General features: G+C 42.0%; 1 protein-coding gene across 33 annotated transcripts in view; it reads left to right on the top strand.

Annotated features, from left to right (window-relative positions):
- nfasca (neurofascin homolog (chicken) a) overlaps positions 1–20,546 on the top strand; it is a 172,210-nt gene that overhangs the window by 74,626 nt on the left and 77,038 nt on the right. For 31 of the 33 annotated variants that reach the window (XR_012595592.1, XR_012595603.1, XM_074648539.1 and 28 more), the window contains 2 exons: positions 6,697–6,758; positions 17,628–17,805. Coding sequence is in view for 31 of the 33 variants with exons in the window: in XM_074648539.1 (XP_074504640.1) it covers positions 17,712–17,805 (94 nt within the window). In the remaining 2 variants the exon portion in view is untranslated. The remainder of the gene's footprint in view (positions 1–6,696; positions 6,759–17,627; positions 17,806–20,546) is intronic. The other 2 variants (XM_074648547.1, XM_074648528.1) reach the window with 1 other exon arrangement.

The raw sequence follows: 20,546 nt of genomic DNA, 5'->3' as shown, positions 1-20,546 counted from the left end.
GGTTATGGGAAGCCACTGGTAACGGTGTGGGAAGTTGCTGTAAAGGAACTATATGTGGTCTATAGGTCAGTCAGAGAGCTGCTGGTTGAGAGATAAGATTTCTGCTTGTGCATGAAAGATCGTATGTCCATAACTGGTCTGTACTGAGCATGGCTGGTATTGTCATTTTTTTGAGAATTTGTGCAGATTTATCACAATTGGAATCACTGCTAGTATTTCCTTTTTACAAATTAGTGATTGGTAACCTTAAGTTAATAATTCTTGCTTGCAATTGATGCCCAGATGTGGCATGTGCATGCTATTGCAGGCCATTTCAATACCATAATTCAAGCATACTGTCGTAGTAGTTATACAGCAGCAGCAAGATTAATACTGACGGGTTCCGTAGTTTCTATTTCAGTGCTTTTTCACCTTTTCCACCCCGAAAACACTGAATATTTGGAATGTTTTGTTTTTTGTCGTTCAGATATTTTGATTAAAAGCACAGCACATCAGCTTCAGTCCATGTATTCCACCAGTCAATCAACTTTACATCGTGTCCTCTGTCCCCCTTTTACGGCTTCCCTCCTCTGCCGTTTCTCTCTCCTCTCTTGCTTGACCCTCTGGGACATCAATTTAAGTCTTTATCACCTGTCTTTCTCTCTGTCCATCCCTGTCTTCCCCTCCTGCTCTTTTTCTTTTCTGTCCAAACCAGTGAACCTGCTCGTCTCCCCACTGCATCCCCACTTTGTGTCCTCTCCCACTCTCTCTCTCTCTCTCCGTTCGCTCTTTCTTTCCCTTTCGGTTATAAGTAGGTCATTCTGCAACATCGAGCTACAGCTCCTGCCAAGCATGACATCCACATATACACACGTATTGCCTGGCAACCACGCGGTCCCCCCCCCAATCCTCCATCCTCATTTCTTCCATCTTACCTTCCCTGGAGGTCGTGCTTGGTGCAGAGGGCTGGGTTTGCAATCTGACACCGCTGTGTTTTGTCCCTGTTCTGCTTCCGTAGAGGGGCTGAAGGTTAATTGAGCAGTGTTTTGTGGAGGAAGAGGGGGGGTTAATTTCATACATGCATACATAATGTGTCTATAAATGTCTTTAGATGTGCAGTGGAAGGGGACAGTCTTCAACGCTGAATCTAATCTGATCATTCTAAGGGAACTTAAGCATGTGTCATATAGGTGAGATGTAGGAAGTAGGGTTGGATTCATCATCTCATTATGGCTTAGATCATTTGTGCCAAACTGTAATATCTTTAATATTAGATAAATTCCCTAGAGGTCCCATATCATGCTCATTTTCAGGTTCATACTTGTATTTTGTGTTTCTACTTGAACATGTTTTCATGCTGTAATGTTAAAAAAACACATTATTTTCCTCATAGTGTCTGCCTGAATATACCTGTATTCACCCTCTGTCTGAAACGCTCCGTTTTAGTGCATTTCAACAAAATTGCAACGGAATTGCTTTGCTAGGCAACAGTTTGGGTCCATGTTTACTTCCTGTCAGCTGAGGTTATTTACATACACTTCAACAGGAAATAAACTGGGACCCATTTAGAATGTTTACTTTTAAAACATTGTAATGGTCTAAATATTGTATACTTGTGACATCACAAATGGAAAGAAATCCTAACGGCTTGTTTCAAATGCACAATTTCTGAATACGGGCTGTGTGTATTTCTCTGTATATTGAGCGCTTCGATACTTTCACAGTATTTATATAGCACTTAAACCTGCTTTATAATATGAAAGACATGAAAATCTCACTTTTTACAATATGGGACCTTTAAGTGTAATGCTGGGAAAACACTGTACGATTTAAGCCCAGCCCGTTTCTGACCAGATTTTTTAGCTCATTTTAGAGTCGGTCCAAATTTCAGCTTTGTCCGGCGTCATTTGCCGCGCAGTGTTTACGGAGGGAAGCGAGGAGCGATCGTGGCCCCGATCGAGTGCCTCCGACCGGCCGTCAGACGCTTAGATGAACTTCTGACATGTCAGAAATTTGTTGTTGTTCGTTTCAGGCTCGCACAGTTGAAGCAGAGCCACGTGTCGATTCAGTGCCTTTTTTCTAAGTGGTAAACAGAGTGTCTGAAAGTGGCAACACGTCGCGTCATGTGGACGGAAAATATGGAGGCCCGGTTTGGTCGCGCTGTGGTACCAGCATATGTGATGTTTCCTCCTCCTCCTATCACGACCGGTTTGAATGAGAGAAACGTTGGCAGACGTTGCCTTGTCAGCATGATTGTGAACCGTACTGGTGAAACGTTGCAGACCTCCGCTAGCAAACAAACTTTGCAAACTTGCCTCGGAGCTGTCACACAAATCTTTATTGACAATTGTCAATCGTCAGACCGGTCCACAGGGGCCGACGGGCCGTTTTATTTTATATATTACATGTACAGTATGAGGCTTGATGATCGGACCACACACATTACTCATAAAGTATGAGTTGGAATGAAATAAAGTAAACTAAAATCGTACAGCGTATGCTCGGCTTAACACACATTCCTTTATTTATCTCAGGAGGGAAAGAGCCGCAGAAACAGCATTCAGACTGCACCTGAAAGTTCAATTAAGACCATGGAAACAAACAACTTACTAGCTGTTTCCTGAGCTTTCAAATGCCTCTCACAGTTTTCCTCAGCGAATGGAGTTCGATAGAGAAATCTCTCCAGTATAAAGCTTTTTTTCCAGAGCTTTCAAAAGCATCTCAAGGTCTTCTTTAATGGATGGAGGTTGAATAAGGACTGTGAGATGTTGCTGAGCACTCCAGAAAAAGATAGTATGTCGTAGTTTTTTCTTCTTTTCGGTCAAACATTTAGACTTTTACTGCTTCTACAAATAAGTCACTGTAAGTTGCATTTTGTATTTGCTGAGGAAGTAGTATTAGTAGTATTAGTATTCCCATAAAACTGGAGGTAGGCGTGTTGAACAGTGAACAGCAATATTTTAGTTGCCAGAGTTCATGTTTGCTTGTTGTGTGTCTCCTGGATGTGATTTGCCCTCCCAGCAGCCAACTCTCACACAGTAGATCTCAGATTTCAGAGCCCCTCACCAGCACATAAATGAATCACAGGTCAGAGTGCACCCTTTCAACGACATTACCACGCAAGGATAATGTTGTCACAGATGTTAACATGAAATATATTCTGTGTGACCCGGCGTATAAGCAGGTTTGAAGCTTCTGCCTGTTGATTTTCATAAATGACCTGAAGTTAATGTAAGGTAGGAGAAACCTTCTACAGAACTGCTGTATGCTTTACAAAATGTTGGGTAACAAAGAAGAGAATATGTGATTTGTATGGATAAAACATGAAGACATGGTGATGGAACCCAAAGCTAAAGTACTTGTTAGTTATAGGATGACAAACTGTAATGATGGAAACAATAGTGAACACATTTAGAAACAACATACTGTTTCTGTGCTGTCCCCGATATCTAATCTGTATTCCTGATTGCTACTACGATGATGTCGTTACACACTAACATGATCCCAACACCTCCCACACTTTTCCCAATTATCCCAGGAGCTCCTGAGAGTGGTTGTTATGGCAACCCCCCTTAAAGATCATCTATACCGAGGAAATGATGTCATTGTCACACAGACATCTCCCTCACAACCTCTTTAGCATGTGACCCGTGACCTTCTAGTGTGTGTATGAGCTATTTATCGCCATTGGCCTCTCAATGTGTGTGTGTGTGAGTGTGTGAGTGTGTATGTGTAATGGACTGGGTTCAGAGGCCATAGCTGGAGGGTGAATAGGAGGTTGGGGATGTATGGGGGTGGGAGGTAATATGCATGTATGGATGTGTACATCACACGCACACACACACACACACACACCCACACACACACCCACACGCACACACACACACACACACACACACACACACAAACAGACACACGCACACCCACACCCACACACACACACACACACACACACACACACACACACACACACACACACTCTTTATTGTCCCATGAGGCTGTTGAAAGTGGCTGAGAGAAAGCTACACTGGGGTGTGTTTGATGCAGGGCATCAGCAACATCAGTCGTTTCTTTATTCAACTTCACACATTGAGTGCAGACCAGTCTTTACTATTTACAGTCTGTGTGGAAACACACATAGTTTACTGCTGGACACATGCTTACACTGTATGCTGTAGGGGTGTAACGATACGTTTTTACAACAATACGACTTCCATGGTTCCGATAAGATACAATACGATACGATACCATACCATACCATACCATACCATACCATACGATTCAAGATTCGAGTAACATTTAACATTTCTTTACTAATAAAAATGCTAAAAAAAACACGTTCATATAACATTTGTCATCCTTATATACAAGGTGCAAATCCTTAGTATTGATACAATCGATTTTTGCGTTTCAAATCAATTTTATATCGATATACGTCTCCCGTGAAGGACAACTTGCAGAGTACCTATCGATGTAGTTGGATCATAGGAATATAAATCGATACATTGATGTAGTAGATGAATCGTTACACCCCTAGTATGCTGGCTTCTTCTGTTGTTTCATTTTGAAGAAACTTATCATATTAACCCTAACCCCAGCTACAAAATCAATGTTTGATTCAGAACTTCAGGCGTGTTCCCAAGCCAGTGCTGCTGTGTATGTCAGTAGTAATATACAGCACTGCAGCCTTATACTCACACACACAGTCTCCTCAAGTAGGGCATACTACTATGTGCCCTTTGGCAACGCACTTAACCCAGTTAAACATTTCTCCCCCAGATGTTCAATATGTGCCATGTACTGTAAGCAGAGGGGGTGCACTGCTTAAACACATATTGGATGAACTCTTTAGTCATCAGATAAGGTTAAGGATGATGTAACAGCTTATAAATATTCATATTTTTAAAGTTTAATCACTCTAAATATAGTTTTTCTAACATAGCAGATAGATGCATTCCATATAAATAATTGAATCCGTATCAAAGCAGTGGCATATCTGTAATGTATTCTTTACATTAGGTTACTAAGATAGACATACAATGGTATGAGCTTAAGAAGGCACAGTGAGTTAAATCTGCTGGTTAAAAAAGGGAAATGTTTTTTTTTAGGACTAATTGAATTAACAACCTTTGCTCCATGCTAACATTGTAGCATATATATTGTTGAGTGATTGCATTGGATCCTGAGGACTAAGACTAGTGGAAAAATCCTAGTGGAAAAATCCTAGTGGAAAAATAATGGTCTTTTTTTTTTTTTTAAGACCTGCTACACCTACTAGTATGTTCAGATGGCCGTTATCATCTATTCACATGGGTGATCACTGATACGAATACAAGAAAATTATGCCGACCTCTACTGGCCGTAGTAATTATGACGGGAGCAGAGGAGGAAGTCAGGTGACGTAGTATAAAAAGCAAGCCAGTTTGGGGTGACCAGGCGATGGATGGTTCAACAAACACAGGACTATCACCCAGGAGAGCGGTGTCCGTCTCCCGTATGACATCAGAAAGTTGTTACGTAACTTAAGTTTATTTGAACCCAAACCACGATCTTTTCCTAAACCTAACCCAGTAGTTCTGTTGCCGAAACATAAAGTTGTTTTGTTTCAATTAACAACGTTAACTTTCACTTTCTTTCACGACGTGGGGAGGTGCAGTTTGACCCGTCAGAAGCATTAGAATGGCACAACTGATAACGCCCATTCAATCAGCACTCCTCCATTCATTTTATCTATCAGTCTGTTTACAGATCCTGGGGAGTGCTACTGCTTCTCCACAGGAAGCTGTGTAGTGTGATAATTGCCTCAAGTGATGTCAATTGGGTTGGTTGGAGGTAAAGACTACAAGTTTGGAAAAAAAATATATGTGTGGGTGTTGAGTTAGAAAGCAGTGAGCTTACCAGACCTCTGTAGCCCGCTCCTCATCTCTGCTTGAGGCTTGAGGCTCCAGGCTACATTAACCGCTACTAGCACAACACACCTGAACCTCTGACTGAACTGTAGGCAGGTCGGTGGTGCGTGGGTAAAGCGGCGGCTGAAAAGTGTTTTTTGCACAGTAACATATGGTTTCATTGTATTAACTGAATCACTGTAGCACAAAGTTTATTGGAGATATACAGTGTGTGTGTGTGTGTTTCATATTCCCATGGAGGATTTTCCACAGACCTCCAGGCAGGCTGTGTGTTAGTGTGTGTTTCAGTGTATGTGTGAGAGTGTGCAGCAGCAGCAGCAGCAGAAGCAGCAGCAGCAGCACAGACAAGAAGGACAAAAAGAAAGAGGGAAAGAGCATCCTGTGATCCTCAGGGCAGCGGCTGGCGTACAGACAAGCTCCTTGAAAGCACAAACACATAGTTGAAGAAACAGCGCTGCTGCAGACAGTCCTGAGGCGTGTGTGCGTGTGTGTGTGCGCCGCTGTCTGCTCTACTGTATTTTCTGCTTCTTCCTGAACTCAGACTTACACCGACTAATGAGCAGTCAGCACATATAACAGGAGTCTCCTCTTTAGACTGATTTCTGTCTCTCTTCACACACCTAACAGATTCAGTATTACACCATAGCCTGTCAGAGTGAACACTATTGTTGCTTATAGCCGACTTATAGCTTTCATATCTGTTGAACTCTGGTGTGATGCTTTCTGTTTAAACTGATGAAGGAACTGTTCGTTTGCCGATACAAGAGGTTTGCTATGTTGTTTATTTGTTGTCTTTGTGTCTCATCAGGTCTATTAAGTGGTCACGACAGAGTGTGGACAGACTGAAGCTAAGTGTCCACGTCGGTGAACGTAAGTCAGTGTTTCTGTTCAATCAGTGCTGCATGTTAGACATGAGTATCCCCAAGAATACACTGTAGACTGCTACTATCTGCCTAGTCGTCAGAAAAGTAGCCCAACTTCTCATTCAGGAAATGGTTTTGTAAGTGTGTGTGTATTTATATGTATATATACTGTATATGTATATATATAAATTGGTCTTTATCAGTATAATCAGGCAAACCAATTGTACTGATAATAATAGGAATAAAAGTCTCTTAGGTATAAATGTTAAAAGTTTTCACTCATATGAACAGCTATGACAGAATAATAATTGGAATAGGTAAAAAAAAAAGTTTCAACCTACTTGTAATAAACTGAAATAACATTTGGCTTTGTTGGCCATCAGTTATCAGTCACTGCATGTTGAACTGAGCCTACAGAACTCGGTGTCTACATCTCAATCACACTACTCAGATGAGAGGAGATTTATGGGAATATACAGTATAGCCTAACGTTTTATTGGTGGTAAACTGCCCAAAAGGTACAAAAAGCAGTAGGCTTTAGGCAGTAGCCCAAATGATCACAACTCACCCAAAACAGTTGTTCTACGCCCCCATCTGGTAGGAGCGCATCATACAAGTTAAAAAGGTTATTCCCTCCCCGGTGCCCAGACCAAAGTCTGAACAAGGTCTGAACACCGAATTGCAGTTAAAGGAAAATAATTTAGGCAGATGTGAGCACCCAGGTGTCAGTAGACAACGATACTATTTGCACTCAAGTGTATATAGCATGGCAGAGACAAGCACCCAGGTGTCTGTAGCCAACAAAGCTATTGGCACCCGACCCGGGCACACATTAGATACTGCATGTGTATATATATTTTTTCCTAAACATAACCATGTAGTTTTGGTACCTAACCCTAACCATGTAGTTTTGGTACCTAAACTTAACCATGTAGTATTCATACCTAAACCTAACCATGTAGTTTTTGTACCTAACCCTAACCATGTAGTTTTGGTACCTAAACTTAACCATGTAGTATTTATACCTAAACCTAACCATGTAGTTTTGGTACCTAAACCTAACCATGTCGTTTTGGTACCTAACCCTAACCATGAAGTTTTGGTACCTAAACCTAACCATGTAGTTTTGGTACCTAAACCTAACCATGTAGTTTTGGTACCTAACCCTAACCATGTAGTTTTGGTACCTAACCCTAACCATGTAGTTTTGGTACCTGACCCTAACCATGCAGTTTTGGTACCTAAACCTAGCCATGTAGTTTTGGTACCTAAACCTAACCATGTAGTTTTGGTACCTAACCCTAACCATGTAGTTTTGGTACCTAACCCTAACCATGTAGTTTTGGTACCTAACCCTAACCATGTAGTTTTGGTACCTAACCCTAACCATGTAGTTTTGGTACCTGACCCTAACCAAACTTAGACTGAAAATAATAATTTAGAAAACAGAAAGTAATAAGTCAACTAAGTGAAGAATAAGCTTCTCACAGGACCCAAAGCCCATCTCCAGGGTGTAAATCCTGAGTTTGATCCATTCATCCACCACAACCTGCTCCTTGCATATACTTTGTCACTCTTTGTATTACTACTACTACTACTGGGTGTGAATAGCTGAATAGCTGCTGTTGAAGCAGCATGACACAAACGGTTTATTGTATATGTGCGTATTCCTGCAGTTGCTTTTATACCAGTTTGTGATTTACTTTGATTGCTGGCTTGCTTGTACATACAGTATTTATTTATGTGTGTGCAGTAGCCATGAGGCTGTGGTGCTGAGGGTAATTGTGTGTGATGGGTGGGTGGAGGGCTATTTTTGGGCTGGTTGTAGAACAGAATTGGGGATGCTGTTTTGGGGTTATATATGGAGGTCAGAGAAATGGTTGATGGGGCAGATAACGTGTTAATGCCTCCAGCTTTGCCACTGTCTCAGAGAGATGAAAAGGGGGAGAAATGTACAGGATTTGTGTTTAGGACAAGCTGTTTCAGTAAAGAGGGAAGAGGGTTTAAGTGAGAAATAAAATCCACTCGGACTTCTCATCTGCCTTTCATCATGCTAATTTGAAGTAGCATAGATCTGTATGACCTACATTACATGAATACATGCGTATAATATATGCAGTGAATATATAATGTATAAGAAGTGGGATTAAATGTAATGTAAGGAGTAGAGAAAAGAAGTATGGATGTATTAATTATGCAGACCTCCTCCAACACTTAAAGGGACTCTATGTAAGAATCAGAAATTGCTTGTTAACAGCGACACCTGTGGCCGTTAAGTCAACGAAAATCAGCGTCCCGTTGCTCGCGCTTGTGTTCGCTTTACATAGACATGAACAAGAATTCATATGTACTCTACACACACACACGCTCAGTGGGAAATATGGGCTTTTCCAGTTTGGGGACATGTTTACGCACAAAATGCACACTCAAAATTGAAATGAATACAGCGCCATTTTGCATCCTCAGTCCTCTCACCACTGTGTCTGTACCAGAAGAGCACCATTAGCACTCAACATCATCCAAAAATGACTCTAATGGAATCTCACAGTCACAGGAACAATGAAATAGTGGCAGTTGGTACAAAGACTGTGTGAGTGACTGTGTGCACTGGGTTGGGGATGGGCTGAGTATGAATGCTGTCTCTGCATGGACAAAGAGGACGCACAACAATGAACTGAATGTGTAATTGCACATAGCTAAAGGAAAAGATGACAATAATGTTCTAAAATAAAACAAGAAAAGACCCGTCTGTACAATTGTGTTTGAAGAAATTCTACATTTCCAATAGACCTATGTCCTGTAAGGTCTGCAATATGTGATCTACTGTAAAAGAGCTCCCTCACAGAGCAGATCCTTTTGGGCCAAATCTGTGAAACCAGTTATTATATATGGTTGATTCCTTCTCTGAAACCAGGGAAATAGTCCTAAAATTGTACAAACTAAAATGGTTCATTCTACACATGGCCTGACAAGATTGGGAAAAATGAAATTCCCTGTGTTTATGATAAAAAATATCTGTAGTCTTCTCTCATCTGAAATAATGGAAGAAGTCATATAATATTTAAAGAACGGTTTTCTGAACAGTCTCATTTAGCGAATTAATGCGGCTTCTAGAAATAGGTTAACGTTGTTATAATCGTTCTGTGTCATGATTTGCACTTTGAGCGTGCTCCTGGCAAAACTCATGGAAGGTCACTAAGCAGTGCTCACTGATACACCAGATACTGTAGACACATAGTGCAAATTAACATGGTAATTTTAGAAACCGCCTTCAACAGGCCAATCTGTTTCTGTTAGAGCCTGTAGCGCAAGACGCAGAAGGGAGAGAGACCAGACGGAGTTTCATCCATTTGTCTAATGGCTTCTGTGATGCACCCTTTGATGTAATGTTAGGAGAAGTACTCAGTGTGTGTGTGTGTGTGTGTGTGTGTGTGTGTGTGTGTGTGATGTTAATATGAGGTTGTGCACCTCAGGCTAAACTAAGGTAACTCTGACCTGGTTGTGTTTTGGCTAGTCTATGAGGTCACCTTGTGTGTGTGTGTGTGTGTGTGTGTGTGTGTGTGTGTGTCCCAGCATGTGTAAACCAATATGTAGAAATGTGAAAGCACCTACAATTGAGCACACTACTTCACTGTCAGAGCAGTCAGTCAATGTTTGTGTCCCCACCCTGTGAAACCTTTGCCCTAACAATTCGTTCTCACTCCCGCTTGGTCAGTGCCCCTCGGCGTCTGACACAGACGCACCAAGGCACCCTTTAGCGTCTGTATGAGACGCACCAGGCTTTCAACTAACTCCACTGTAAACCCATCTGTGTCAGTATTAGTTGGCCACGGCAACTGATTTAGTTTAAAGGTGCTAAATACGGGATCGGGTGTGCAAACAATGGCAAAAGTGCTGACAGAGATAACAGTGTTTACTTGAGGGCGAACCGGAGGGTGGGTGCTACACTTCTGCGATGACACCGTCGGTCGGGACGGCGGCATCGGTCGAAACGGCGTTATCAGCTGTAACCGCTGTATGAGAGCAGTGCAGAGCAGTGGCAGTGAGCTAGCCAGTGGGGCACGCTCACATGCACTAACATGCAGTAAAAGCATGCTCGGCTGGCCCGTCAACAAAGCACAGAGACGCTCTGATTACAACACACACGGAGGGAAAGAGACTTCATTCTCTGTTCAGGTAGACATTACTCTTCTATATCTTTACATAAACAATAGATGTTTGCTGCCACATTGATGCTCTGGATATATCGAGTTAAGCTCCTTTGAATAGTGAGAAAGCGGGTGGCTTTGACAGATGGACCGGCCAAACAGATACAGGACATTCACCCAGGAGACCGCTGTTCGTGTCCTGTGTGTGTGAAGCCAAGTCAGCGTTGAGTTATTTTACCGTAGTTTGGTAATGTAACTTCCAGACTTTACTAATGCCAGTTACATAACAAGCCTACTTATTGTAACGCAAACCATGATGTCGCCAAGCTTTTTTTTTTTTGCCTAAACTTAACCACGAAGTTGTTGCGTAAGTAATCCTAAAAACTAAGTCAAGTTACGTTTGTTTTGAAAAGAGACTGTATGCATGTAACAAGCAGAAACTGTATGTTTCCTGTGAACAGCTGTACCTGACACATCCAAAACCGACATCAGAAGGCTAGAGTGTCTTGGGCCACTGACCAAGTGTTGGTATTTGACTTCTGGCATAAATATCGATGGTGCAATTGGTGCAGCGCACCGGGGCCAGAAGCTGTCAGGGGCCCAAAATCACATTCCTACACCGTGTCCACACTGAATCCATTCAAAACCCAACCGGTCGAGGCAGATGGCCGCCCACCCAAGCTCCTGGTCCATTGAGGCGATTTTAAGGCGAGCAACAGGAATAAATAGAAACAGTTGGGAGACTGATAAAAGTTCAGCTCAAACTGGAGTGCCATGTCGCGCTGTGTCACTCACTGCCAGGACATTCCAATAAAAAAAGGACATGGTTCTTAAGCAGTGTTGTTAATGACTTTGCGGAGCACAAGACCTGTAGGATAAACTTCTATTGTGTGAGTACTGGTTTCTATATGTTGCACTGTAATTGTTATGTGTCATATGTTGGAAAATTAGCACCTACTGTGATCTGTGTCGGTGAGAACATCTGGCTGCTGAATCCAGGGCAGGCTGTTAAATCAGCGTTGATACATTTGGCTCTCCGGCTGCAGCTCAGGTGATATTTCCCTCCAAACTAGCTTTTTTTACTGCTTGATTATGTAGAATCTAAGCTTTAGCTTTGCTTTAGTTATATACTAACCTTGAGCTTCATATTCTGAAATGGATGGATAGGTTAGATATTGGTGTTGAATTGGAATGCATTTTTTACAAGGTTCTCAAATAACTACAGTGGACATACCATTAGAGACTCATCATGTAATCAAACCCATTACAACACCATAAATAACTTGAACCAAACCTCTCTGTCGACAACTGCTGAACATTATAACCTACACAAAGACCATATTTGTGGCAGATGTGCTGTATTTCTGTTGCGTTAGATTGTGCAGTTGTACCTAATAAACTGGTTACGCTGGTAAACTTTCCCCAGATCTCTGATCACGGTCTGCTGTGTGTGCTGATGTTGTCTTTGGCGTGACTCCTCGACATTCTTAGGTCTCTGTCATTTTTACACATTTGTAATACTAGAGCTGATATGATATCTGAGTTTTTTATTTTGGGAAATACACTTATTCGCTTTCTTGCTGAGAGTTGGATGAGAGGATTGATACCGCTCTTGTATACTGAAGCTCACTCATAAACATGTTATCTGTCAACCAAAGTGTCAAGATTTTGCGGGGGAGGTAATGTGGGGGACTATTTCTTTGCCGGGCGCAGTGGCCTCCCTGAGTCTCCACTGGTTGCCTGGCAACCTCACGGTGACAACAAGACTCCCTGGTCCTGACCAAGAAATGGTCGCCTACATAAGTCCTCCATGTCGGTAAGCATATTCCCCGAAATAACAAACTATTCCTTTAAAGCTTCAGTAGGCAGTATATATTTTGGCATCATTGGGCAAAAATCTCATAATAACCTTTCAGCATATTGTAATTCAAGTGTTCTGAGAGGAAACTAGACTTCTGCTCCTCATGGCTCTGTTTTCAGGCTTTAGAAAATCTAGCCCTTGACACAAGACCAATCACAGGTCATTTCAAAGAGAGAGAGAGCGTTCCTATTGGCTGTGACCAGAACTTGGCGTTCCTTAACCAGATTTCACAATGGCGGCGGCGTCACAAACTTTCTCATTTCACAGCTAAACCGTGCACTACAAGATGATTCTGAGAACATTTGAGGAGAGAAATAGGCATTAACGTAACAGAATATTGATTCATATTTGATCAGCGCTGCCTAGTTTGACCGTTTGGTCGGAGTTTGCGAGTGACTGACAGCCGGCTCTCATAGACGGCAGATGGACAGCAGAACTCAGATCAGCTCTTACTGCTTGTTTTCCTTCCTCCCTGTCTGTAAAATATTGCAGATGCTGTTAGGAGCACCGGAGGACACAGAGACACAGGATTTTCTTCAGGTTACGTGTTTCATGTACTACTGTCACGATATAGCGACCGTTTTATAAAGATAACTTTCTTTAATCATATTTGCTCCAATCTCGCTACTTCAGCTTTAAGAGAAATGTTCTATTCTAGGGTTTGAAAAGTGATTTGCAATATTCATGTAATAAACATTTGTTGAACTCGATTCTGCCAAAATGTTGTCATCAGACTGTGACAATCTGGGTTATAGCTGCTATTTTCCAGCTGTGAGGTTCCATGTGAGGTATTGTAGTAGTATGTGACGTTCACCGACCCTTTTTCCGCGCCTGTTGTGCACTCAGCCTCAGTGTATCACTGTGTGCTATCATTTATAATGCACTGCAGTGTGTAGAGAGGCTTCCACACGTGGGAAGAAACACTGACCTATTTCAGAGCTTACACTGCCATTCTCTCTCTTCTCTGTCCATCTCTCTCTCTCTCTCTCTCTCTCTCTCTCTCTCTCTCTCTCTCTCTCTCTCTCTCTCTCTCTTTCTTTCCTCCTTATCTTGATTCCGCTCTCTTTTCTGCTGGGAATAGATCTGCAATTCAAAGCAGATTTTTGTCTTAAGGCTCACGTTGGACAGTGTGGAATGCTTCTTTCCTAATCCCTTCCCTCTACAGTTCTTCCTCTCTGGTGTGTGTGTGTGTGTGTGTGTGTGTGTGTGTGTGTGTGTGTGTGTTGAAAAGAGTTCAGTAATTAACAGAGATGGGGTGATACTGGTCAGGTTTCACAACAGCTGGGCTACAGAGATATGTGTGCTTTTATGTATGTGTGTGTGTGTGTGTGCGTGTGCGCTGAGCAGAATGAGGTAGTGTCTACATCCATGTGTGACCATGTGCTGTACCTCCCTGTGCATTGCATCCATGCACGTTGTATGTGTGTGTGTGTGTGTGTGTGTGTGTGTGTGTGTGTGTGTGTGTTAGTGATTGGCACCTCATGCCAGCCAATGCGGGGTATTAGCTCCCTAGGGGCAGATTAGCTATTTAGTTGGATAGTGTTGGACTGACATACCCCCAGATGGTTTATGCATAATGTTTGTGTGTGTGTGTGTGTGTGTGTGTGTGTGTGTGCAGGGGGATGGGGGTGGAGGGTAGGTGTTTGCAGGTTTCGGGTGAAATGTGACTACTGCCCTCAGGCCAAAAAGCTGTTGCGTCCCCTCTGTTGTGAAATCAGTCCCAGAGATAAAGGCTGACAGTAAAACGTGTATTTTTTTACCATTTGGATCAATTTGTGTTGAAAACAGTTTGTATGATCGTCAGGAAATCCTAATGGAACTCCAGTTAAGTGCTGACATGCTTCACGCTGATCACTGTACAGTAGTATTATCACAATACTGGAATTTCTTCATACAATACCTTGAAAAATATTGATATTTGATACCATCTTGGATACCAACAAAGAGGGCATGAAATATATGATTTTTCTCAAAAGATAAATAACAGTGTGTGTGTGTGTGTGTGTGTGTGTGTGTGTGTGTGTGTGTGTGTGTGTGTGTGTGTGCGTGTGTGCGTGTGTGTGTGTGTGTGTGTGTGTGTGTGTGTGTGTCAAGGCGCGTGTCGGAGAGAAGAGAGAGCAGAAAGCTGGTACCCATGTGGCACCGTGGCTGCTAAGTTAACGCTCCTGGACAGGTGAACTGGAGACTCAGTTGGCTGTTGTGGTGCAGCTTGCGCAGCGCTGCATGCGAGGCACAAATCTTGTTGGTTAACGGTTAATAATCGGTCAACGAGGGTCGGTGATCGGTTAAGAAAATTTTTCAAAATTAGCATCCCTAATGTGTGTGTGTATAAACCCTATGCAAAGGTGCGTTTTTATTGCTTATGAATTTATTTGTAAAAGGAAGACTTCTTTCAAAGAAAACATAATCTTGCTTTAATTAATAATACGTTAATAATATTAATTTAGTATCTTTGGAATCATACTTTTGAAATCATAACAGTTGTGGTAATTGTCAGTATATTTAACATTTGAAATGAGGGATCTGAGTTCAGTTTTCACTGCAAAGGATATTACTTTGTTATTATTTTAATAGTAATTGAAGATGTCTTCATACAGTTGACCCAGTAACAGTTGACTGGGCGTGCCCAGTGCGGTCACAGTCCTCCTCAGCACCTCAACAGTCCTTTGTGGTATGTTACATTCTCCGCCCTCATTTTCCCAAATTTTTCCTGGAGATTTGAAATGGTGACCTTATGGTAACCCCCTCCCCCCACACTGTCCCTACTGATTATTAGTTTTAATTTATCCTGTTGTCATAGCTTTGAGCTCTGGTGTGATTTGCCGCAGAGTGCAGGATTGATCTTGGTGGGAGATGGCAGCATGGAGGACGGGGATTAACAGTGGGCAGGTGGTCCCGCTACGGCTGCCGGTACACAGACCTGGCTGTCGTGTGGAGGTGGTGGCGAGTAAATTAGAAATGTTTGGCTTGTCGGCCGGCTGCTGAATAACGTGGCAAGAAGAAGAAGAGTTATATCACCGAGTGTAGAAAAACATGGATGTAGTGTCGAGGTCAATCTAAAGCTCCTTTACGGGATTACCATTCACTGCCATCTTTACCAGTTAACGAGACCAGAAAGTCCTAATTGGGCAAAAGGCGAGGAAGCTTGGTATGGGTGTAGTTGACATTGCATAAACAAGAAGCTACCACGACAAGTGTGTGTGTGTTAGGCTGAGACACACAATCCAAAACATACAGAATCTCTTAAACCTTAATGGTACAGGATCCGTCCTTTCCACGCTTCCCATTCATTGTATATGTAAGCAGCCGTGCAATGCATTCTGGTAGCGTGGCGGCGCGATTCGAGAGACGGAGCGCCACGTCGCCTGCTCCTCATTTGCATAAAGTTGAGGGCTAGTCTACTTAATGTAAATCACGGGCGTCCAACGCGACTTGCCGTCTCTCGAAACTCCCGAGAATCTTTTGAAATAAACGTAAGACAGATTCTAAAATGAAGACAGATTCAGCAACTGCATGGATTATTTCTCGCCTCAAATGTTTTCAGAAACACATTTTGGTTAACTATTTTTGTGAAATAAGAGAAGAAAGTTTCCAAAACGAGCCTCCATGTTGTTTCCGGTTTGAAAGCTGGGATCAGCAGCCAACGGAGGGAAAGTGTCCGTCCAATCAGGAGCCTGGTGCCTTGTTTCTAGTGACAGCCCACCAAGCGTCCAATGCTGGGAAGCGGCGCGTCCCCTCGCGATAAAAAACGACCCAGTGGACACGTACTATAACTGAAAAAGATCATTTTGATGATTTGATAAGGACATACACTGCAAGTAGCTTCTGAAACCCTGACCTGTGGAAGAACATCTACCAGACAGAAGAGATCCTCTTATTACATGCCTCTAGTTTGACGGCAGTGAATTGACAATTGACATGTGATTGAGTGACTTGACTCTAGACTTCATAGCCAAAACCTTAGAATTGTGTCTTGTAAAACAATAACTTTCTTGTATATGAATGGTCCATTGACAGCATTTAAATATCTCCTCCCACTAATTTGGAAGATTTGGCATCCCCTCCTGTCCTGGACTCACGGGGGATTGTCTGGTCTTGGGACAAGACTAGGAATACAGATATGAGGGCCTCTCAAAGGTTTAAAAAGTCTCACAACCTTAAAAATCTACGACACTAAGGTCAACGATCAAATACAGTGGGAGACATGCCTCGTTTGTCACTGCGGGTGTCAAGCTGTCACACAAATGGATGTTGAAGCATCGGCACCATCAGTTTCCTGCTTTTTCCACGGGCATTGAGATAAATTCACAGCATCATCTTCATAGTAGTATATGACTATTTTCAATCAAGTCTTCAACATCAAACGATGGAAACGTTTATTACATTTGGTGATATTTGTTTTTGTACAATTGCATTTTGAATTTGTGAGCCCAAATGTCTGATGGTGAAATGATGATGAGAGGTATTTCTCAGTCCTATGAAGTCCATCAACACTCTTTTGTAAATCCAAGTCAAAGGATTATAAAACTATACATTCTCCATCCTGATTTCTGGGCAGATAATTGAAACCATCCAAGCTTTTTGCTGTGACACAGCTTGTGATTGGAGCCTGATCCTACTTTAAGAATCAGTGCCACGGAGCTTCTTCCTTGGCTTTGTTTCTAGGCTGCTCTCTCTGGGGAGCCACACGGGGACTCAGCTGTGAATGTAGGCCAGAGTCGACACACGCTCTCATGCCAAAACACATACAGTACACAGCAACACGCTCATCAACACACACACAAACAGTTTATACTGTAGATGTACTGTGCCGTCTCCTACGCTGTCTTCATCCTATAACCATCTGTCTCTGTCTCTGGGCTCTCAGGTCCTCGGCTCGGCTGTCAGGAGAACCATCTAGCCAATCGGGAGAGGTGTCGGGGCGAGAGGCCGGCCAATCGGAGGGGGAGAGATGTCGGGGCAGGGCGGCCATGTGGCCCTGGCTCTCATGTCATTACTGCTGCTACTCTGGCGCGAAGCAGCACCCATTGAAGTCCCAAATGACCGTAAGTCCCTCAGCGATCATCAGATCCACTTCAACGCAATATGTTGCAGCAAATGGTGATACCAATGCCATCCCAAAAACGATGACAATTCACAAGGGTGCTCAGTGCTGCTGGGATTGCTGCAGCCCCATTGACTTGTAACCAAGGAAGCGCAATGTCCAAGTTGTTTGTATGAGTGGATCTCCAGAAAGCTGCAAGCAGCAACACCACGGGGCAAACATCCGACTGCCTGTTCAGAAAGGGCACCGCACTAGTAGAAGCAAAGTACTGAATCGTTGGAGTAACTCCTTAAGGTCAAAGTTTTCACATACAAATCTCTGTAAATGTTTCTTTAACGTTAGAATCATATTCTTATAATCACAATTAATCAAACACAATTACATGTAAGCACTGCTGGGTTTAGATGGACCCTTTGAAAAGGAAACAGTGGCTATTAACTATTTGTTTTAAAGGTCCCATATTGTAAAAAGTGAGGTTTTCATATCTTTTATATTATAAAACAGATTGAAGTGCTCTATAAATACTGTTAAACTATAAAAGCGCTCAATATATGGAGAAATACACACAGCCCGTATTCGGAAATTTTGCGTTTGAAACAAGCCGTTTGGATTTCTGTCCATTTGTGATGTCACAAATATACGATATATACATCATTACACGGTTTTTAAACGTAAACATTCTAAATGTGTCCCAGTTTATTTCCTGTTGCAGTGTATGTAAATAACATCAGCTGACAGGAAGTAAACATGGACCCAAGCTGTTGTCTAGCAATGCAATTCTTTTGCAATTCCGTTGAAATGCACTAAAACGGAGCGTTTCAGACAGAGGGTAAATACAGGTATACTCAGGCAGACAGTATGAGAAAAATAAAGTTTTTTTTAACATTACAGCATGTAAACATTTTCTAGTAGAAACACAAAATACAAGTGTGAACCTGAAAATGAGCACGATATGGAACCTTTAAGCAAGGCCGGATTCAAAGACTAAACATTTCCATCTCAATTTAAATTAAACAAAAGTAATGACATTAGAAGCCAATTTTAAACTTGTGCAAAATGTGCATGATTTCCTGGAAAAAAAAGATAAACTCCAAGAGTAAAGTTAATGCACAGGTTTCAAAATATTTTAGCATTAATTTTTAAAATATGAAACCATAAGTGTGTTGCTGGAGCTATAGTGATCACATTAACATTTGATTATCATGAGAATAGACTGCTGCTTATCCCTAGATAATGGTGTTTGGCTTTGGGTGGCTCCCACATTCTAAAGATGATAGGTCATTGATTCTAACATGCACATATTAATATATAATATATGGATATACTCCCAACACAGACACATGGAGTCACACGTATTCTCATACCTGTCCATTATGACGAGTATTAAAGCCTGACTGGATTCTGCTGTTAAATGGATTCCTGAGGGAGATGGGAACAAAAGCACAGAGGAGAAAGGGAGAAGTCAAGCCTTTTCTTCCTCTTTTCTCTTCCTCTCACCACACGTTCACACACGTTCACACACACACACACACACACACACACACACACACACACACACACACACACACACACACACACACACACACACACACAAAAACACATTTTTCACTGCAAAGATGAATGTTTCACAATTGTGCAATGAAAAATGATTGGATGTTGAGAAGCCCCAAGGACACCTGGCTTATATGTTCCATACACAACACACACACACACACACACACACACACACACACACACAAACACACACACACACGCATCAGTCAGCTGTCAGCTGTCAGCTGCTCTGTCTTCTTTTTCTCGGCCCCCCTATGGCGCCATCTCTCTCTCTGTTTTTTTTATAAGCCTGACCTTTCAACTGTGGACTCAGGATGCTCTATTGATCTGATACACACACACACATGCACACACCCTCCCCTTACAGCCCAGTGACCTTAACGTATTCTCAACACTGTGATAAACTGACAGTCAGGGATTTCATCTATTTCTAACAAAAAAATTAGAATCAGTTGGTCGCTTGTGGATAGATTCAACTCATAGATCAGTATGATGCACAGTAAAGGGTTCACGTTTGCTGCATGGCCTGATGATTTAAATACATAAAATCTGCAAACACACTGTGTTGAAAGTTGAATCATTTCTTAGTTTCTTGTTATGTTTTTTTTATAATTTTTTTATTCTAATTTTGGTGCAAAATGGAAATGACGGAATGTCTTGAATGAAAACAGAGATTAAACGTAGTAGACCAAGTGTTTCAATCTGGAAGGATGAGGTCTGGAAAACAAGCTTTTACTTTTGACCTTGGTTGGACTAACATCATCACATACAGGGTTTTAAAGTCCTGGTCAACATAATCAAGCATCAGAACCAGGACCAGAAATAATACAGAAGTCGTATCAAAGAACGTATATCGCTAAGAAAGTGAAAGTCAATTGTTTGTTCCATTGCAACGTCTGCGCCCAGCAGCAGAGCTACGCCTCCGCCATTTTGGACTGAAAGCGACTACCGGACGCCAGGAAAACGTACGCCTACAAAGAGCCGTACAAAAGTAACACAAAATTATTTCTATACTATTCTCATAACTTTAATGTCTCTACCAAAATGGTCTGTCTTGAACAATAAAAATATTATAAATATGCATACTATATATATTTACTTACTTACTTACTCGTCTCGTGGGTCTGATGCGCATTCATTATGTCGAGGAAAATAACTCTGGATTCAGCTATTAGTTCATTTTACTAC

Source organism: Sebastes fasciatus, chromosome 1 (assembly GCF_043250625.1).
Source record: "Sebastes fasciatus isolate fSebFas1 chromosome 1, fSebFas1.pri, whole genome shotgun sequence".
NCBI lineage: Eukaryota > Metazoa > Chordata > Actinopteri > Perciformes > Sebastidae > Sebastes > Sebastes fasciatus.
Note: the sequence above shows the minus strand (reverse complement) of the source record. Positions and strands in the feature narration are given on the sequence as shown.